This window comes from Macaca thibetana, chromosome 19 (assembly GCF_024542745.1).
Source record: "Macaca thibetana thibetana isolate TM-01 chromosome 19, ASM2454274v1, whole genome shotgun sequence".
Lineage (NCBI taxonomy): Eukaryota > Metazoa > Chordata > Mammalia > Primates > Cercopithecidae > Macaca > Macaca thibetana.
In genome coordinates, this window is record NC_065596.1 from 7596140 (window position 1) to 7618472 (window position 22333).

General features: G+C 49.1%; 2 protein-coding genes across 2 annotated transcripts in view; both read left to right on the forward strand.

Moving 5' to 3' along the window:
* CPAMD8 (C3 and PZP like alpha-2-macroglobulin domain containing 8) overlaps positions 1–22333 on the forward strand; it is a 119832-nt gene that overhangs the window by 27397 nt on the left and 70102 nt on the right. Inside the window, exons 11-14 of the mRNA XM_050769895.1 lie at positions 1882–2109; positions 6273–6443; positions 10428–10556; positions 21094–21283. Coding sequence (XP_050625852.1) covers positions 1882–2109; positions 6273–6443; positions 10428–10556; positions 21094–21283 — 718 coding nt within the window. The remainder of the gene's footprint in view (positions 1–1881; positions 2110–6272; positions 6444–10427; positions 10557–21093; positions 21284–22333) is intronic.
* SMIM7 (small integral membrane protein 7) overlaps positions 1–22333 on the forward strand; it is a 357382-nt gene that overhangs the window by 22970 nt on the left and 312079 nt on the right. The window lies entirely within an intron of this gene.

Genomic DNA, 22333 nt, shown 5'->3' on the forward strand with positions numbered 1-22333 from the left:
CAGATGGACCACAATGTGTTTATCCCTTCATCCAGTGGTGGACATTTGGGTTGTTTCTGCTTTTTGGCTATTATGTCTCATGCTACTATGAACATCCCTGTGCAAGTTTTTCTGTGGACCTACGTTTTTGTTTCTCTTGGGTTCATTCCTAGGAGCAGAATTGCTAGGTCAGAGGGTAACACTGTGTAACCTTTTGAGGAAATGCCAAATTGTCAATGTGGCTGCACTGTTTTACATTCCCACATGTTTAAAGTTTTGTAACCTTTTTTGGTCTTTCAGCATAATGTTACATTGTGAGTGGGCAACTGTACAACAGACACCCTCCTTCCTGGAGATTCCCATCCCTCTGTAGGTGCCCTGACATTAACCCTTTCAGCACTGGCTCTTCCTCACCTCCCACCCAAAGCTCCTTCTTAGTCCCTTTCCCACCTGGGACGTATCTGCTCCAATGGGTTCCCCTCTCTTATATCTGAGATATCTTTAATTTAATTTAATTTAATTTAATTATTTATTGAGATGGAGTCTCGCTGTGTCTCCCAGGCTGGAGTGCAATGGCGCGATCTTGGATCACTGCCTCCTGGTTCAGGCAATTCTCCTGCCTTAGCCTCCCAAGTAGCTGGGATTACAGGCACGCACCACCATGTCGGGACAATTTTTGTGTTTTTAGTAAAGACAGGGTTTCACCATGTTGGCCAGGTTGGTCTTGAACTCCTGACCTTAAGAGATCTACCCCTGCCGGCCTCCCAAAGTGCTGGGATTACAGGTGTGCGCTACCACGCCTGGCCCATCTCTCTGCTCTCTGAGGCTTCTCTTCCATGGATTGGACACCACAACCCCCCACCTCTCCCATTCCTGCCACTGGCACCTTGGAGAATCCCGGCCATTCTCCTGGGATGCTACCAGCTCATGATCTTTGTCTTAGTTCTGTCATTTCCGGAGTGATTTACTCCACAGCTCTTTCTGAATAAGGATTATTTGCCAAGTCCCAGGGTGGGATCCTGAGATAGGAATTGAATGAGGGAGTTCTGGTGCCCCAGAGTGGGGCTGAACAGGTTCAGATGCCCCCTCTGTTGCCTGGGCTGTGGGAGATTGTGTCAGCATGGGAATCTCTTTCCTCTTTTTTTTTCTTTTCTTTTTTTTTTTTGAAACAGTCTCGCTCTGTCTCCCAGGCTGGAGTGCAGTGGCTGGATCTCAGCTCACTGATCTCAGCTCGCTGGGACTACAGGCGCCCGCCACCTCGCCCGCTCGTTTTTTGTATTTTTTAGTAGAGACGGGGTTTCACTGTGTTAGCCAGGATGGTCTCGATCTCCTGACCTCGTGATCTGCCCGTCTTGGCCTCCCAAAGTGCTGGGATTACAGGCTTGCGCCACCGCGCCCGGCCTCTTTTTTTTTTTTCTTAACTCGGGCTGGAGTGCAGTGGCACAATTCAGGCTCACCTCAACCTCTGCCTCCTGGGTTCAAGCGATTCTCATGCCTCAGCCTCCCGAGTAGCTGGGATTACAGCTGCCCGCCACCACACCCAGCTAATTTTTTATATTTTTGGTAGAGATGGGGTTTTGCCATGTTGGCCAGACTGATCTCGAACTCCTGACCTCAAGTGATCTGCCTGCCACGGCCTCCCAAAGTGCTGAGATTAAAGGCATGAGCCACCTTTTTCCTCTTCTGCCCAATGGAGCCAACATCCATCTTCCCTGGGATGTTGTCCAGATCCAGTGAGGGACCCTCTGCACGGTCCCGTGGCATAGATTGGGTATGTCACCAAGTGTCCCCTGGCCCTCCAAGCAGCTGAAGAGTCTTGCACCTCAGGTGTGTGTTTCAGGGACATCTCTCAAGGACACTCCAACTCTGAGCGAGCACGGGCTGCGTTTTTCCTCCCTCCAGATCCTCGGCTCCCAGGACTTCGACATCTGCGTGAGGGACATGATCCCAGCGGACGTCCCCGAGCACTTCCGGGGCAGGGTCAGCATCTGGGCCACAGTGACCAGTGTGGACGGGAGCCAGCAGGTGGCGTTCGACGACTCCACCCCCGTGCAGAGGCAGCTGGTGGACATCCGGTACTCCAAGGACACGAGGAAGCAGTTCAAGCCGGGCCTGGCCTATGTGGGGAAGGTAACTTGGGGGTGACTGTACCGCATCCCGCCCCAGGACCACTGTGAAACCACAACCACTAGCCACTAGCTCCGCAGTGGTGACTCAGCTGAAAACGGATCCCCTGACACAACCTTTGCGGAGTGTGGTGAGGGCTGGTGTTCCAGATGAGGGGCAGGGGACATTTTCCTCTATGGGAAAGGACGATCTACTCTATTCCACTTGGGCAGACATTTGAGTAGCCATTTATTTATTTACTTATTTATTTTATTTATTTATTTTTTTGAGATAGAGTCTTGCTCTGTCGCCCAGGCTGGAGTGCTGGAGTGCAGTGGCACGATCTCAGCTCACTGCAAGCTCCGCCTCCTGGGTTCATGCCATTCTCCTGCGTCAGCCTCCCAAGTAGCTGCGACTACAGGAGCCCGCCACTTTGCCCGGCTAATTTTTTGTATTTTTTTAGTAGAGACGGGGTTTCACCGTGTTAGCCAGGATGGTCTTGATCTCCTGATCTCATGATCCACCCACCTCGGCCTCCCAGAGTGCTGGGATTATAGGCGTGAGCCACCGCGTCCAGCCTTGAGTAGCCATTTATTAAAGCAGCTCCTCTAAGGCAGTCCTGTTTCTTCAATGGGTTCTTTTTTTTTGAGACACAGTCATACTCCATCGCCCAGGTTGAAGTGCAGTGGCTCCATCTCAGCTCACTGCAACCTCCGTCTCCCAGGTTCAAGTGATTCTCCTACCTCAGCCTCCTGAGTAGCTGAGATTACAGGCACCTACCATCAAGCCAAGTTAACTTTTGTATTTTTTTTTTTTTTTTTTTGAGACGGAGTCTCGCTCTGTCACCCAGGCTGGAGTGCAGTGGCCGGATCTCAGCTCACTGCAAGCTCCGCCTCCCGGGTTCACGCCATTCTCCTGCCTCAGCCTCCCGAGTAGCTGGGACTACAGGCGCCTGCCACCTCGCCCGGCTAAGTTTTTGTATTTTTAGTAGAGACGGGGTTTCACTGTGTTACCCAGGATGGTCTCGATCTCCTGACCTCGTGATCCGCCCGTCTCGGCCTCCCAAAGTGCTGGGATTACAGGCTTGAGCCACCGCGCCCGGCCAACTTTTGTATTTTTAGTAGAGATGGGGTTTTGCCATGTTGGCCAGGCTGGCCTCGAACTCCTGGCCTCAAGTGAACCTCCAGCCTTGGCCTCCCTAAAGTGCTCGGGTTACAGGAGTGAGCCATCACTCCTGGCCCTTCACTGGGTTGATTTTATCCCCTGAGGACCTAAGTTGAGAGCCCTGCAGAGGTAGATCTCCTGTTCCTGAGACTGACAGGTGCAGACCTGTGTGACATTTTGAACGAGACTCTGCCTCCCACCCACCACTCAAGTCTTATGCACAGTAAATTTTGAGGTGTCCAGATGTCGTGATCCTTATATATGTTTTTTCTTAGAGACAGGGTTTTGCTCTGTCGCCCAGGCTGGAGTGCAGTGGTGAGATCATAGCTCATTGCAGCCTCGACATCCTGGACTCAAGCAATCTGTCTGCCCCAGCATCTTGGGTAGCTGGTACTGCAGGCATGAGCGACCAGGCCCAACAAATTTTTTATTTTTAAATTTTTATTTATTTATTTATTTTTGAGACAGTCTCGCTCTGTCACCCAGGCTGGAGTGCAGGGGCTCGATCTTGGCTAATTGCAACCTCTGCCTCCTGGGTTCAAGCGATTCTTCTGCCTCACCCTCCTGAGTAGCTGGGATTACAGGCATGCCCCACCACACCCCGCTAATTTTTGTATTTTTAGTAGGGATGGAGTTTCACCATGTTGGCCAGGTTGGTCTCGAACTCCTGACCTCAGGTGATCCACCTGCCTCAGCCTCCCAGAGTGCTGAGATTGCAGGCATGAGCCACGGTGCCTGGCTAATTTTTAAAATTTTTGTAGAGATGGGATCTTGCTGTGTTGGTCAGACTGGTCTTAAACTCCTGGGCTCAAGCAGTTCTCCTACCTCAGACCCACAAAGTGCTGGGATTGCGGGTGTGAGCCACTGCACCCAGTCATTATTATTATTTTAACTATTAAACTGGGGTAGGCTGGGCATGGTGGCTCATGACAATAATCCCAGCACTTTGGGAGGCCCAGGTGGGTGGATGACCTGAGGTCAGGAGTTCAAGACTAGCCTAGCCAACATGGTTCTGAAATACTGTCTCTACTAAAAATACAAAAATTAGCCAGGCGTGGTGGTGGACACCTATAATCCCAGTGACTCAGGAGACTGAGGCACGAGAATTGCTTGAATGTGGGAGGCGGAGGTTGCAGTGAGCTGAGATCACACCACCGCACTCCAGTCTGGGAGACAGAGTGAGACTCTGTCTCAAATGAAAAAACCAAAAAAATAAAAAAATAAACCTAGGGTAACTTCACCCCAGTTGCAGCAGCAGGAGTGGGGCAAGGCCAACAGAGCCCAGTGTCATGCAAGGAGAAAGTGGGCCACACCCCTGGCCCTGCGTCTGCCTGCACCCAGTTCCCTTTTGCTGTCCATGAGTGATGCTGGCTGGCTGTCCTCACACTGAGTTCTGATCCTCTTGCTCTGCTTTGGAACCTCCTTTTTCTTCTCCATGCCAGTGTTGGAACCACCTCTATCCCATGCACAGAGACCTATCTCCTGTGTCCCTGGCTTTGAGGGCCCCAGCTTGAGTAGAAACTAAAGTACCTTGTGCAGGGTCAGAATGTGTGTGAAGAAGAGGTCTAAGGCTACAAATTTGGTAAAGAGCATTTCACATATGACAGAAAATATCTACCATCTGCATTCAAGAAAGGAGTGGTTAGACTGGGCATGGTGGCTCATGCCTGTAGTTCCAGTGCTTTGGGAGGCTGAGGCAAGAGGACCGCTTGAGGCCAAAAGTGTGAGACTAGCCTGGGCAACATAGTGAGATCCAGTCTCTATAAAAAATAAAAATAGCCCAGGTGTTGGTGGCTCACACTTTGAGAGACCAAGGTGGGAGGATTGCTTGAGACTGGGAGTTTGAGACCATCCTCAGCAATAGAGCAAGACCCCAGCTCTACAAAATTTTTTTTTTTTTTAATTAGCCAGGCATGGTATTGCACACCTGTGGTCCCAGCTATCAGGAGGATGAGGCAGGAGGATTGCTTGAGCCCAAGAGGTAGAGGCCGCAGTGAGCTATAATCGGGCCACTTCACTCCAGCCTGGGCAACAGAGCAAGACTCTGTCTCTCAAAAAAGAAAAAAAAAAGAAGGGAGTGGTTAATGAGGATCGTGTGGGCTGAATCCTGATTCACTCCATCACCAAATACCTGCACAGCTGAGGGCTGTTTTAGGGTTCTTCAGAAGCTCCTTTTAAAACATCCATGTCTGCCTCATTCTAGCTGGCTCTCCAACCAGTCTGAATGGGTGAGGTTTAAGTGTCACACTGAACTGTCCATACCCTGATATGGCATCAGACTAATGGCCGGCACATGTAATTTGTACTTCATGACCTCTTTGCCAAATCCAAGGGCATGAAGGTCTACCCTTATGTTTTCTTCTAAGAATGTTATAGCTTTAGCTGTTACATTTAGGTCTGTGATCCATTTGAGTTTATTTGTGTATATGGTATGAGGTAGGGATGCAACTTCATTTAAAACATTTTTTTTTTCTTAAGAGACAGGGTCTCATTCAGTCACCCAGGCTGGAGTGCAGTGGCACCATCATAGCTCTCTGCAGCCTTGAACTCCTAGACTCAAGTGATCCTCCTGCCTCAGGCTCCTGAATAGTTGGGACCATAGGCGCATGCCACCACTCCTGAAATTTTTAAGTTTTTTGTAGTGAGGTCTCACTATGTTACCCAGGCTGGTCTGGAACTCCTGGCCTCAAGTGATCCTCCTGCTTTGGCCTCCCAAAGTGTTGGGATTACAGGTGTGAGCCACTGCACCCACCCTTCCATGTCTAACTTGGAAGCCTCTTGAGTAGCTGGGACCACAGGCACACGCCACCACACCTGAACCTGTGAGTCCTTCTTTTTTGTTCCCTTTAAGAATTGTTTTCGCTATTTGGGACCCGTTGGATGCCGTGTGAATTTCAGGAGCAGTTTGTCAATTTCTACAAAGAAGCCTGCTGGGATTCCAGTGGAGATTGTGTTGATTCTGCAGATCAGTTTGGGGCGCATGGCCGTCTTAACTCTGTTGTGTCTTGGGTGACCTTTTCTAGGTGGAGCTATCTTACCCAGATGGCAGCCCAGCTGAGGGGGTGACGGTCCAGATTAAGGCAGAGCTGACACCGAAGGATAACATCTACACCAGTGAAGCTGTGTCCCAGGGTGGATTGGTGGGGTTTGAAATCCCCTCCATCCCCACGTCAGCCCAGCACGTGTGGCTTGAGGTGGGTGAGTCCCATGGACCCTTGTTATTCAGTAGGTACGGACTTGGTGACTCCCCTAGGCTGGGTGCAGGCACCTGATCAGTGGGCCTGGAGCCCATCCTAGCCCTACAGCAGTACACGTTCCACTGGACAGTGGGATGGACAACACAGCCATCCTGGGATCAGTGGGAGGTCAAAGAGAGATAAAGGTGCCTGGACCGGTTGTAGCAAAGGAGTCTTGTCAGAGGGGATCTCTCCAAATGGACTCCTGACTATGGGGACGTCAACCAGGCTGCTTCTGGGAGGGTGGAACAGCCTCGGTGGAGGTTCAGAGGCAGACCGTGATTATATGGTCTCACAGGCGCTCAACCACATTGAGTCATTTTGGAAAGAGATTGGGTAGTGGTTTCCGCCACCTCACAGAGGTGCTCTGTGGAAGGCAGTATCGGGGGAAAGAGTGATCTTATTTTTTATTTTTTAAGAGACAGCATCTCATTCAGTTGCTCAGGCTGCAGTGCAGTGGCACCATCATAGCTCACTGCAGCCTCGAACTGCTGGGCTAAAGCAGTCCTCCTGAGTTAGCCTCCCAAGTACCTGAGATTACAGGTGCATGCCTGTAATTAGCACCACACCCAGCTAATTTTTAAAATTTTCTGTAGAGGCTGGGCACGGTGGCTCATGCCTGTAATCCTAGCACTTTGAGAGGCTGAGCTGAGCGGATCACCTGAGGTCAGGAGTTCGAGACCAGCCTGGCCAACATGGGGAAATCCCGTCTCTACTAAAAATACAAAAATTAGCTAGATGTTGTGGCAGGCGCCTATAATCTCAGCCACTCGGGAGACTGAGGCAGGAGAATTGCTTGAACCTGAGAGGCAGAGGTTGCAGTGAGCCGAGATTGTGCCGTCGCACCCCAGCCTGGGCAACAGAGTGAGACTCCATCTCAAAAACAAACAAACAAACAAATCAATAAATAATAAATTTTTCTGTAGAGATGGGATCTTGCTATGTTGCCCAGACTGGTCTCAAACTCCTGGCTTCAAGCCATCCTTCCACTTCAGCCTCCCAAAGCATAGGGATTACAGGCCATGAGCCGCCATGTCTGGCCTGATCTGATTTTTGATACGCAGTGATCACTCCAGAGTCTTCAGTGAGGGGTGGCTCAGGGAGGGCCCAGGCAGGCAGACAGGAGGTGAGGACAGAGAGGTCCCTAAACTGGAGCTCTTGAAGAAGTAGATCCGGCAGGCTTTGATGTCCCATCATCAGGGGAGGGAAGAACAGGAGGGATTGGAGAGGATGTCCCAGCGCTTGGCTTTGGGAACTGGCAGTGGACCTGGCGGCCCTGCAGAGAGTAAATACGTAGATGGGAACTGAGGACACTGTGGTCACTTTGTCCTCTGTGGGCATCATGTCCCTAAAGGTTTTAACTACCGAAGCCACTGCCTTTGCCACTCGACATTCACAGCCAGATGTGTTCACGCTTTCTTGTGTTGGATCTGCTGCTCGACACACAGCAGCTGTTTGGTCACCTGGGCCACTGTTCTGTTTTTTTTTTTTTTAAATGTAGAGTCTTGCTCTATCACCTAGGCTGGAGTGCAGGAGCGCAATCTTGACTTATGCAACCTCCGCCTCCCAGGTTCAAGTGATTCTCCTGCCTCAGCCTCCCAAGTAGCTAGGATTACAGGCGCCCCCCCTCCGCCACCACACCTGGCTAATTTTTGTATTTCTAGTAGAGATAGGGTTTCACCATGCTGGTCAGGCTGGTCTTGAACTACTGACCTCAGGCAATCCACCTGTCTCGGCCTCCCAAAGTGCTGGAATTACAGCTGTGAGCCACTGTGCTGGGCCCACTGTCCTGTTTTTTTTTTTTTTTTTTTAATTGTTTGTTTGTTTGTTTGTTTTGAGACGGAGTCTCGCTCAGTCGCCCAGGCTGGAGTGCAGTGGCGCGATCTCGGCTCACTGCAAGCTCCGCCTCCCGGGTTCACGCCATTCTCCTGCCTCAACCTCCCAAGTAGCTGGGACTACAGGCGCCTGCCACCATGCCCGACTAATTTTTTTGTATTTTTAGTAGAGATGATTTTCACCATGTTAGCCAGGATGGTCTTGATCTCCTGACCTCGTGATCCCCTGTCTCGGCCTCCCATAGTGCTGGGATTATAGGTGTGAGCCGCCGCGCCTGGCCCCATTGTCCTGTTTTAAGAGAATGACCATAGCCTGGCATCTCTCAGACTCCTTGAGGAACCAGAGATCTGCCCTGCCCACCCCCTACCAGGTGGGAGGTTGCAGTGACTTCTGACATCAGCTACCGGAGCTGGGCCACACTTCACAGGTGATGGGTACAGCCCTCTCTACAAGACTACCCTGAATTCTGACACCAGCTGCAAGTCCAGGGGTCCCCGGGCCACCTGTGCTTCACACCCACTGGCTGCAAATTCCACTACCCCACCACCTTTTAATTACAGCTTTACCATAGCAAAATGACACAAATTAGAACCAACCAAAGAGAAAGATGCGTAGAGCAAGGTCTGGGCGATTCCCAGATTGGAAGCTTTGTGTGTGCTCTGTACAGAACCAGGATATATCATCCCCACAAGTTGAGCATTGCTAAGCAGGAAAGTTCACCTGAGCTTTGGCATCCAAAGTTTTTTGTGGGGAACTCATTTCATCTGCATGATTGATTAAATCATTGGCCATGGGACTGATCTCAGTCTCCTGCCCTCTCCCTTCCCTGGAGGTGGGGCTGATATCCTGTGGCTCAAAGCCCAGCGGTCTAATCACACAACTGGCCTTTCTGGTGTGGCCCATTTATACCCTATTTAGAGTCCCAGGAGCCAGAGACAGAGGCAGGCCAACTTTTTTTTTTGAGATGGAGTTTTGCTCTTGTTGCCCAGGCTGGAATGCAGTGGCATGATCCTGGCTCACTGCAACCTCTGCCTCCCATGTTCAAGTGATTCCCCTGCCTCAGCCTCCCAAGTAGCTGGGACTACAGGTGCATGCCACCATGCCCAGCTAATTTTTTGTATTTTAGTAGAGACAGGGTTTCACCATGTTGGCCAGGATGGTCTTGATCTCCTGACCTCATGATCTGCCCACCTTGGCCTCCCAAAAGTGCTGGGATTATAGGTGTGAGCCACCGCGCCCAGCCCAACTTCTTTTTAAAATGATTTCAGAGACGTGGTCTAGCTCTGTTGTCCAGGCTGGAGTGCAATGGTGTGATCATAGCTAATTGCAGCTTTGAACTCCTGGATTCAAGTGATCCTCCTGCCTCAACCTCCCCTAGTAGCTGAGTCTCCAGGCATGCGCCACCACGCCCCAGTAATTTTCAAAAATTTTTTTGTGGAGACCGGATCTTGCTGTGTTGCCCAGGCTGGTCTTGAACTCCTGGGCCCAAGTGATTCTCCCACCTCTGCCTCCCAAAATGCTGAGATTACAGCTATGAACCCACTGTGCCTGGCCCCCAACACCCTTCGACCAATTTTTGACACTTACTTCTTCTTCTTCTTCTTCTTTTTTTTTTTTTTTTGAGACAGAGTCTTGCTCTGTTGCCCAGGCTGGAATGCAATGGTGTGATCTCGGCTCACGGCAGCCCCTGCCTCCTGGGTTCAAGCAATTCTTATGCCTCAGCCTCCCGAGTAGCTGGGATTACAGGTGTGCCCCACCACTCCTGGCTAATTTTTGTATTTTTTTTTAGTAGAGACAGGATTTCACCATGTTGACCAGGCTGGTCTTGAACTCCTGGCTTTAGATGATCCACCTGCTGCAGCCTCCCAAAGTGCTGTGATTAGAGGCGTGAGTCACAGTGCCCAGCTAGACGCTTGCTTCTTGGAGCTAGGATGACCGGGCTGGACAACTGGATGCTACTCCCTGAGGATTGGGGAGGGGGTTCTCCAAAGGGATACTGGAGCATGAGAGGGTGTTACTTCTGAGCAGAGCAGGCAGAAGTATCCCCAAGACCCCCTTTCTGCTCTTGGGACTCAGGTGTTGACCCAAGTGTCTTCTGTTCTTCAGACCAAGGTGACAGCACTGAACGGAAAGCCCGTGGGGGCTCAGTACCTGCCCAGCTACCTCTCCCTCGGAAGCTGGTACTCCCCCAGCCAGTGCTACCTGCAGCTACAGCCACCCTCCCATCCACTGCAGGTAAGATTTTCAGGTGCTGCCCTTCCTGGGCCATGCGGGATCCAAAAAGCAGCATGAGCCGGGTGCCGTGGCTCAACCTGTAATCCCAGCACTTTGGGAGGCTGAGGCGGGCGGATCACTGGGGGTCAGGATTTTGAGACCAGCCTGGCCAACATGGTGAAACCCTATCTCTACTAAAAATACAAAAATTAGCCGGGTGTGGTGGTGCGTGCCTGTAATCCCAGCTACTCGGGAGGCTGAGGCAGGAGAACTGCTTAAACCTGGGAGGTGGAGGTTGCAATGAACTGAGATCACACCACTGCACTTCAGTCTGGGTGACAAAGCAATATTCCTTCTCAAATAAAAAGCAGCATGAGTGAGCCTCTAAGGCAGCAGTAGTCAGCCTTTTGGGCACCAAAGATTAGTTTTGTGGAAGACAATTTTTCCACGGACCGGGGCACAGGTGCAGGGGATAGTTTCAGGATGATTCAAGGACATTATGTTTATTTTGCACTTTATTTCTATTATTATAGCGTTGCAATATATAAGGAAACAATGATACAATTCACCTTCATGTAGAAGCAGTGGTAGCCCTGAGCTTGTTTTCCTGCAACTGGACAGTCCCATCTGGGGGTGATGGGAGACAGTGACAGATCATCAGGCATTAGATTCTCATTAGGGGCATGCAACCTAAATCCCATGCAAGCGCAGTTCACAATAGGGTTCACGCTCGTGGGAGAATCTAATGCTGCCGCTGCTGATCTGACAGGAGGCGGAGCTCACGTGGTAATGTGAGTGATGGCGAGCGGCTGTAAATACAGATGAGGTTTTTGACTGCTGGCCTGGCACTCATCACCTGCTGTGTTACCCGGTTCCTAACAGGCCATGAATCAGTACTGGTCCATGGCCCTAGGAGTTGGGGACCCCTGCTCTAAGGGACCTAACACTGCAGCTGACACAGGGATCCTTTATCTCCCCAGCAAGGGGAGAATTCTGTGGAATGCATGCATGCATTACTATTTATTTCTTTTCTTTTCTTTCTTTTTTTTTTTTGAGACAGAGTCTCACTCTGTCACCCAGGCTGGAGTGCAGTGGCGTGATCTCAGCTCACTGCAACCTCTGTCTCCAGGGTTCAAGTGATTCTCCCACCTCAGCCTCTGGAGTAGCTGGGATTGCAGGTGCCCACCACCACGCCTGGCTAATCTTTGTATTCCAGTAGAGATGGAGTTTCACCATGTTGGCCAGGTTGGTCTTGAACTTCTGACCTCACATGATCTGCCCACCTTGGCCTCCCAGTGTTGGGATTACAGACGTGAGCCACTGCGCCGGCCCATTGCTATTTCTTTCTTTCTTTTTTTTTTTTTTTTTTGAGATGGAGTCTCGCTCTGTTGCCCAGGCTGGAGTGCAGTGGCCGGATCTCAGCTCACTGCAAGCTCCACCTCCCGGGTTTATGCATTCTCCTGCCTCAGTCTCCCGAGTAGCTGGGACTACAGGTGCCCGCCACCTCACCCGGCTAGTTTTTTTGTATTTTTTAGTAGAGACGGGGTTTCACCATGTTAGCCAGGATGGTCTCGATCTCCTGACCTCGTGATCCGCCCATCTCGGCCTCCCAAAGTGCTGGGATTACAGGCTTGAGCCACCGCGCCCGGCCTGCTATTTATTTCTTATGGACATTTAGGCTGTGGCCCAGGGCTGACAATGCTGATCACCACTCTGCCTCAGGGCACCACTGCACCCAGACCTGACACAGAGCTGCTGCTATGGGGCCTGATTCCCCACTGCCTTCAGCCTTCCCTTAGTGCAGAGGCCCTGGGAGTTTCTCCACACAGGCACACTGAGTGCGAAGACAAGGTGAACTTAGAGCTGTGTCTGCCATTCATTTATCCTGGGTCTATTATTTTGCAATTCTAATTGTATAAGATGTGTGTGTGTATTTTTCTTTGAATTAATAGACTTATTATTATTATTTTTTTAAGAGACGGAGTCTTGCTCTGTTGCCCAGGCTGGAGTGTAGTAGCGTGATCTCAGCTCACTGCAAGCTCGCCTCCCGGGTTCACCCGCCATTCTCCTGGCTCAGCCTCCCAAGTAGCTGGGATTACAGGTGCCCGCCACCATGCCCAGCTAATTTTTGTATTTTTAGTAGAGACGGGGTTTCACTGTGTTAGCCAGGATGGTCTCGATCTCCTGACCTTGTGATCCACCCACCTCGGCCTCAAAAAGTGCTGGGATTACAGGCGTGAGCCACTGCGCCCCGCCAATAGACTTAAGTTTTTAAGAGCAGTTGTAAGTTTATAAAAGCCTTGAACAAGAAGTAGAGTTCCCGACCGGGTGTGGGGGCTCACACCTGTAATCTCGGCACTTTGGGGGACTGAGGCGGGAGGATAGCTTGAGCCCAGGAGTTTGAGACCAGCCTGGGCAACATGGTGAAATCCCATCTGTATCAAAACGAAAACAAATAAAAAAAAAAAACCCCAGCTGGATGTGATGGTGCATGCCTGTAGTCCCAGCTACTCAAGAGGCTGAGGCAGGAGGATCGCTTGAGCCTGGAAGATTGGGACTGCAGTGAGCCGTGATCATGCCACTGTACTCCAGCCTGGGTGACAGAGCAAGACCCTGTCTCAAAACTAAACTCAACTAAACTTTACCTGTAGCTTACTATTGACCAGAAGCCTTAGTGATGACATAAAGAGTCATCGAACACAGATTTTGTACTTTCTATGTATGATATACTGTATTCTTACACTAATGTAAGCTAGAGGAAGGAAAATGTTATTAAGAAAATCATAAGGTACACTGACAGGCTCAGGTAAAAAAACAATAATAAAGAAGAGAAAATATCTTGACTGTTCATGAAGTGGGAATGGATCATTGTAAAGGTCTTCTTCTTTGTCGTCTTCATGTTGAATAGGCTGAGGAGGAGGAGGAAGAGGAGGGGTGGGTCCTGCTGTCTCGGGCAGAGGTGGAAGAAAATCCACATATTAGTGACATGGGCAGTTCAAACCTGTATTTTTCAAGGGTCAACTGTATATATGTGCATGTATATGTATATACTGTGTACATGTGTGTTCATAGACATCTAGATACATATATATACATGTATATATATGTATATATATCTTTTTTTTTTTGACAGAGTCTCACTCTGTCGCCCAGGCTGGAGTGCAGTGGCACAATCTCAGCTCACTGCAACCTCTATCTCCCAGGTTCAAGCACTTCTCCTGCCTCAGCCTCTCGAGTAGCTGGGATTACAGGCACCTGCCACTATGCCCGGCTAATTATTTTTGTATTTTTAGTAGAGACAGGGTTTCACCATGTTGACCAGGCTGGTCTCAAACTCCTGACCTCAGGTGATCCACCTTCTTCGACCTCCCAAAGTGTTGGGATTACAGGCGTGAGCCACCGCGCCCGGCCATACACATCTATATTTAAGGTCCATCACCCCTCTGTTAACTCCGTGGGCTGGTGGCAGGCTCACTGGCTGGGCCGTTTGCATCCTGGCCGCAATCCCAGCAGAGCCTCTGGCTCAAGCTACAGCCCCAGCCTTGGCAGAAATGTCACCCCTAATGGAAACCAGTTGCCATTACAGCACCCAGGGTCCTACCAGCCCATAAACCTCTCACTCCGTTTCTGATCACATCGAGGCCCCTGGGGTTTAGCTTCGAGGAATCGTGGCGCCGAGACTGCCTGTTTCCTGGGATTAACAGCCCTTTGCAGAGGTTGTAAGAATAAGAAGTCAGACAGGATCATGCCCAGCTTGGCTGAACACACTGTTCTTGTTGTAATGCCATTAAACCAGCGGTGCAGGGCGGGGACACTGGCGCTGGCCTCCTCCTCAGGGGGCAGGAAGGAACCTTGTGTTCTCAGCTGGCCAGACTGTTGTTCTGATTAGGGGGAGACCTGGCTCTGTCACTTAGATTTTGCTCCCCGAGTGATATCTCAATCCAGTTTGAGGTGGCTCAGCAAACTCCAGCTCCTCCTTCCCACCAAACTGCCGTGAGTGGCCCAGGCATAACCTCAGGGCATGGAGGGAAGATGGGTTCATGCTGGGGCTAGGATGGGCATGGTGTGGGGACCTCTTTCTCTTCTAGCACCAGGGCCCAGGCAGCGGGGAGCTGGGGTCTCAACTCTCCACGTCTCAGCACCTACCCTTCTGAACCTGTTTTGCTTGTTAAATGGGGGCTGTCACTCCAATCTTTTAAGATTGTTTTGATGCCACAAATTTAGTAAAGAAGAGGAGAAAGGTTTGTGCTCTCCTTTTCCCCCCCAAGATCTCAAGCAGAAGGGGACTTTTGTGTGGGTGTCTTTTTTATAAGGGGGACATTTATAAATTTAGAGTGAAATTGAAAACGTTAATGTAATAAACAACCATAAGACTTTCACCTAGATTTATAAATTAATGTTTTGCCTATATCCTTTCATTAATCCCTCCATCCACCCTCCATCCCTCTCTCCATCCCTCCATCTATCCCTCTCTTCATCCCTCCATCCATCCGTCCTCTCTCCCTCCATTCATTCACCCTTCCTTCCCTTTTTCTTTCCTCCCTCCCTCCCTCTACCCATCCATCCACCTACTACCCTTTATCCAGTCATCTTCTCTCCATCCATCCACCCTTCATCCATCCATCCATCCATCCTCCATCTATCGATTCATCCATCCATCCACCCTCCCTCTGCACCTCCCTTCATCCCTCCATCATCCATCCGTCCATTTACTCTCCCTCCCTCCTTTCTTCCTTCCTTCTTTCCTTTCTCCACCCAGCTATCCACCCATTACCCCTATCCATTTATCTACCATCCATCTGCCCTTCATCCATTCGTCCACCCTTCATTCATCCATCCATACATGCACCCATCATCCTTCCATTCATCCACTCTTCATCCATCCATTCTCCCTCTGTCCCTCCCTTCATCCATCCATTCATCTACCAATTCACCCATCCACCCATTTCTCTACACATTTTTTGGCTGCAGCATTTGAAAGCAAGTTACAGATATGATAGTGCTTCACTCTTAAATACTCTTAAATACTTGACCATAATGTATACTTAATAAAAGGCATTATATTACCTGACGTCAGGGCCATTTTCTTAGGTCATACCTAAGAAAATTACGTTCACTGAATTATATTGTCTAATTCATAGGCAATATTCAGATTTTCAAGGGGTACCCTAAAATGTAATTTACATTTAGTGTTTGCCTGCATGTGTGACTGCATGATTGTATCACACATGTGTGACTATGCATGGGTGTGCATTTGCATTTTTGTGTGTGTGCATGCTCACTTGTGTGTATGCACTTGGTTTTTAGGGGTTTCACTATGCTACCCAGGCTGGTCTTGAACTCCTGGCCTCAAGTGATCCTCTTTGCCTCAGCCTCCCAAAGTGTTGAGATGACAGATGTAACTACCGCACCCGGCCCCACTACTGTTAATAATTGGATTGTTTATGTTTGTTGAGTTGTGAAAGTTCTTTCTAAATTCTGGATACTAGCCCTCATCAGATGTGTAATTTGCAGACATTTTCTCCTGTACTATGGGTTATCTTTTCACTTTTCTGACAGAGTCCATTAGTGCAACAAAAAATTTTAATTTTGGTGAAATCACATTTCTCTTTTTCTTTTGCTCCTTGTACTTCTGGTGCCACATCTCAAAGAAACCATTGCCAAATCCAAGGTCATGATTTATTTCTGTGTTTTCTTTTAAGGGTTTTATAGTTTCAGCTCTTACATTTAGGTCTTTCATCTGTTTTGAGTTAATTTTTTTTATATGGTGTGAGGTAGGGATCCAAATTAATTCATTCTCTCTCTCTCTCTCTCTTTTTTTTTTTTTTTTTTTTTTGAGATAGGACCTTGCTCTGTCATCCAGGCTGGAGTGCAGTGGTGTGATCATAGCTCACTGCAGCTCAACATCCTAGGCTCAAGTGATCCTCCCACCTCAGCTTCCTAAAGTGTTGAGATTGCAGGTGTGAGCCACCACACACAAACTTCACTCTTTTGCATGCATCTATTCAGTTGTCTCAGCACTGTTTGTTAAAAAGACTATTCTTTCCCCATTGAATGGTCTTGGCACCCTTCTTTCAAATCAGTTGCCCTTAGCTGTCTGGATTCATTTCAGGGCTCTCACTTCTATCCCATTGGTTTCTATGTCTCTCCCTATGCTGGTACTACACTCTCTTGATTACTGTAACTTTGTAGTAAGTTTTGAAATTAGGAAGTGTGAGTCCTCCAGCATTATTATTCTTTTTCAAGATTCCTGAGTCCTTTGTGTTTTCATATAAATTTTAGGATCAGTTCCATTTCTGCAAAAAAGGCCATTGAGATTTTGATAGGTTTCCCCTAATGCTAACATCTTACAAGACTATGATCCATTTGTCATAGCTAAGAATCAACACTGGACATCAGTGTTAACCAGACTCCAGACTTGATTTGGATTTCCCCAAGTTTTCCCACTCATGGCCTTGTCTGATCTGGGATCACCTTTAGGGTCCCACATCACATGTAGTCATCACGTCTCCCTGGTCTCCTCCAATCTGAAAATTTTAGTCTTTCCTTGTCTTTCATGACCTCGACACTCTTCTTTTTCCTTTCTTTGTTTATTTTTATTTTTTTGTTTATTTATTTTTGAGACAGGGTCTTGCTTGGTCACCCAGTATATTAGTCCATTTTCATGCTGCTGATAAAGACATACCCAAGACTTGGTCATTTATAAAGAAAAAGAGGTTTATTATTATTTATTTATTTATTTATTTATTTATTTATTTTGAGATGGAGTCTCGCTCTGTCACCCAGGCTGGAGTGCAATGGCACAATCTCAGCTCACTGGAACCTCTGCCTCCTAGGTTCAAGCAATTCTCCTGCCTCAGCCTCCTGAGTAGCTGGGATTACAGGCACCTGCCATCGTGCCTGGCTAATTTTTGTAGTTTTGTAGAGGTGGGCTTTCACCATGTTGGGCAGGCTGGTGTTGAACTCCTGACCTTAGGTGATCCGCTTGCCTTGGCCTCCCCAAATGCTGGGATTACAGACGTGAGCCACCATGCCCAGCCAGAAAAAGAGGTTTAATGGACTCACAGTTCCATGTGGCTGGGGAGGCCTTACAATCATGGCAGAAGGTGAAAGGTACATCTTACATGGTGTCAGACAAGAGAGAATGGGCACCAAGTGAAAAGGGAAACCTCTTATAAAATTAACAGATCTCATGAGACTTATTCACTACCATGAGAACAGTATGGAGGAAACTGTCCCCATGATTCAATTCTCTCCCACTGGGTCCCTCCCACAACACATGGAAATTATGGGAGCTACAACTCAAGATGAGATTTGGGTGGAGACACAGCCAAATTATAGCACCCCAGGCTGGAGGGTGGTGGCACAGTCATGACTTACTGCAGCCTTGGCCTCCTGTGCTCAAGTGATCCTCCTGCCTCAGCCCCCTGAGATAGCTGGGACTATAAGCTTGTGCCACCACACCCAGCAATTTTTAAATATTTTTTGTAGAGATGGAGTTTCACCATGTTGTTCAGGCTGGTCTTGAACTCCTGAACTCAAGCAATCTCTTTACCTCAGCCTCCCAAAGTGTTAGGATTACGGGCATGAGCCACCACACTCAGCTGACATTCTTCTTTTTGCTGCTCAAATTTTCCAAATTTGGCTTTGGGAGTCCCTTAGGGCCAGCTTCTTAAACAGACAGATTCTTCCTTTAGGGGGAGGTAGAATGACATTTATTTTTCTTACTATTTATTTATTTGTTTACTTAAAAAATACTGGTTGATTGATTGATTGGTTGAGACAGGATCTCACTCTGTTGCCCAGGCTAGAGTGCAGTGGCATGATCATGGGTCACCGCTCCTTGACCTCCCTGGCTCAAGTGATCCTTCCGTCTTAGCTTCCTGAGTAGCTGAGACTACAGGCACCCACCACCACATCCAGCTAGTTTTTGTATTTTTGTAGAAATGGGGTTTCACCATGTTGCCGTGGCGGGTCTTGAACTCCTAGACTCAAGCGATCCTCTCGCCTCAGCCATTCAATGTGCTGAGATTACCAGGTGTGAGCCACTGTACCTGGCCAAAGTTTTTTGATTTTTTATAGACGGGGTCTCACTTTGTTGCCCAGGCTGATCTCAAGCTCTTGGGCTTAAGTGATCTGCCTACCTCTGCCTACCAAAGTACTGGGATTACAGGTGTGAGCCTTGGTACCTGGCCAGAATGACACTTATTAGCCACCTACAGTGTCCACTGTACAATGTTGAGTATGACACACACATCATCTCATTGGAGCCTCAGGACCCTCTGTCCAGGAGATAACAGCCTTATTTTACAGATGGGAAAACACGCTCAGAGAGGTGAAATGATTTGCTCAAGCTTCCACAGCAATAATGTCATTCTTCCCCTACTCCAGATATCCCTCTTCTGGGCTTTCAGGGTGATCCCAACATTTGGAGACAGTCACAGGTTGCAAAACATGGAACAGAGGAGGGGATTCCTAGGGCTAAGTATTGGACATGGCCATACCAACCCCCTAGGGAGATCTTAAGACCTGGGAGGCCTTAGCTTTCCTGATACCAGAATAATGGCAGCTTCAGGGTTCAGTGTGGGGCCTTAGCATCAGCTCCCCTGAGTATGAATCCTGCCCTACACTCACTGACATTGGACAAAGAACCAAGGCCTCAGTTTCCAGTTTTCCCCTCTGGGAACTTGGGGACTATGATAGGACCCAACTCATTGAGTTCATATCCTAAGAGAAGGCCTAGCCCATTGGCGGCATTAGCACATTCAAAATTAGGAAACAGTATTTTATTTTTATTTTTTTGGAGACAGGGTCTCACTCTGTTACCCAGGCTGGAGTGCAGTGGTGCGATCATGACTCACTGAAGCCTTGACTTCCTAGGCTCAAGCGACCCTCCCACCTCAGCCCCCTGAGTAACTGGGACTACAGGCATGTGCCACCATGCCCGGCCAATTTTTTTTTTTTGTACTTTTTGTAGAGATGGGGGGTCTCACTGTGTTGCCCAGGCTGCTCTCTAACTTCTGAACTTGAGCGATCTGTCTGCCTCCGCTCCCCAAAGTGCTGGGATTACAGGCATGAGCCACTGTGCCTGGCTGTAAACAGTTCTTAAGACAATTCCTTCTTCTGATGCCAATTGCAGAGTTTGGGGGTCCTCACACTACTGCAGTTTCTTTAATTCTCTAGAAGAATTAACAGGACTCACTAAAAGCTGTTATACTTACGGTTACAATTGATTGCACTAAACAATACACATGAAAATCAGCGAAGACAAGAGGCTGATGATGCAGAGTCCGGAAGAATTCTGAACATGAACTTACTTATTCTCTCTGCGTAGAGGCACGGACAGTGTTATTGTCCCACCAGAGATGTGGGACAGCATGCATGGTGTACTGCCAACTAGGGAAGCTCCCTGGAACCTTGGTGTCCAGAGTTATGTTTCTTTCTTCTTCTTCTTCTTCTTCTTCTTCTTCTTCTTCTTCTTCTTCTTCTTCTTCGTCTTCGTCTTCGTCTTCATCTTGTCTTCTTCTTCTTCTTCTTCTTCTTCTTCTTCTTCTTCTTCTTCTTCTTCTTCTTCTTCTTCTTCTTCTTCTTCTTCTTCTTCTTTCAAATAGAGATGGGATCTTGCCATGTTGCCCAGTCTGGTCTCAAACCCCTGGCCTCAAGCAATCCTCCTGCATTGGCCTCCCATAGCACTGGGATTACAGGCATCAGCTGCCACACCCGGCCTGGTGTCCAGAGTTTTCACTGGGGCTCAGTCACATAGACATAGATGACCACCTGCCTCTGTGACTAAATCTCATTCCCCAGCTTCTCCACAGGTTGATCTGATGCTGCATGGCCCAAGGCCTCCTCCAGAAATCATATTTATTACTACCTGATGTGACCCAAGACCCCAAGTAGACAAAGACGCTCTTAGGCAGGACATTCGAAGAGCTTAAATCACCTCCCAGGAGCTATGGGCAAAGGCCAGCCTTCTCTTTGGGCCAGGTTCAATTCTTTACTGCATGACACCTTACTGAGGGCTTTCACACCATCGTCACGTTTCATCTATACCACAATCCTGCAAGGAGGTGAGCCTCAGGCCATATACAGAACTAGGGGCCACTGGCTGGGTGCGGTGGCTCACGCCTGTTAATCCCAGCACTTTGGGAGGCCGAGGTGGGTGGATCACAAGGTCAGGGTTTGAGACCAGCCTGGCCAACATGGTGAAACTCTGTTTCTACTAAAAATACAAAAATTATATGGGCATGGTGGCAGGTGCCTGTCATCTCGGCTATCCAGGAGGCTGAGGCAGGAGAATCACTCAAACCCAGGAGGCAGTTTGCAGCGAGCCGAGATCTCACCATTGCGTGCCAGCTTGGGTGACAAGAGTGAAACACCATCTTAACAAAGAAAACAAAACAAAACAAAACAAAAACCTAGGGGCCAGGAATGGATGCTGGGCACTCCGCTCCCTCAGCCATCCCAGCCTCCCTCTGGCCCCAGAGTGGCTATCTCCCTGTGGTGAGCTGCAACGTTGGTGCCAGGCAGGGTCCCCCATGCTGCGTGTCTTCCATAGGTTGGGGAAGAAGCCGATTTTTCTGTGAAGTCCACATGTCCCTGCAACTTTACCCTGTACTACGAGGTGGCTGCGCGGGGCAATATTGTGCTATCGGGCCAGCAGCCTGCCCACGTCACCCAGCAGCGAAGCAAGCGGGCAGCCCCTGCCCTGGAGAAACCGATTCGTTTAACACACCTTTCTGAGACAGGTGAGCCGAGCAGCAGGGAGAAGGTTCCTGTTCTTCCTTCTGAACCATTGAGACTGAGATGAGCGCTCTTGCGAGGAGGGACAAGGCAAGACCCAGCAGAGAGGGGAGCCTGCCTTGGGGCAGAGGGGACACATCCTTAACAATACCAGACTGGTCCAGGAGGACAGTGATCAGCCGCTGGAAGTGGAGAGGTTCAGGCCCCAGGCTCTTCTCACTCTGTGTCTGCAGGGGACAGGGACAAGCCAGCCACAGACTGGGCTCTTGCACTGGCCCACACTGTGCTGTTGCCTCTTTGCCCAGGTGGTTCTGCCTATGAGTCCTCTTCCTTTTCTTTCCTTTTGACACCATGTGCTCCTTATAAGGCCCTCCTCCCCTCCTCCCAGGAGACTTCCTTAGTCCCCTCCTCTTCAAAGCCCTTCTTGCCAATACAGGGTCCCCAACTTGAGCACTATAGACATATAGAAGGGCGTGGATCACTCTAGAGTGAGTGGCACTCTGTGCACTGTAGGGTGCTGAGCAGCATCCCTGATCTCTCCCCTCCAGATGCCAGTAGTACCAACTCTCCACAGTATGATGACCTAAAAAGTCTTCAGATGTTGCCACTATCCCCAGGGGGCAGAGTCACTCCCAAGTGAGAATCACTGAGATAGGTAGGTAGATAGATAGAATGATGGGTGAATAGATAGATAGACAGGCAGGGTCTCTCAGGCTAAGGCAAGGTTTCTCAACCTTGGCACTATCAGCATTTGGGCAAGATCATTCTCTGTGGTGGAGGCACTGTAGGATGTTGAGCAGCATCCCTGGCCTCCACTCCCTAGATGCCAATAGCCCTATAGATGATGGAGGGATGGATCGATGGATGGATGGGCAGATAGGAAGATGGATGAATGAATGGTTGGATGGATGGACTGATAGAATAGTGGATGGATGGAAGGATGGATGGATGGATGGATGGATGAATGGACAGATGGATGGATGGACAAAAGGATGGATGAATGGACAGATGGATGGATGGACAGAAAGATGAATGGATGGATAATGGGTGGGTGG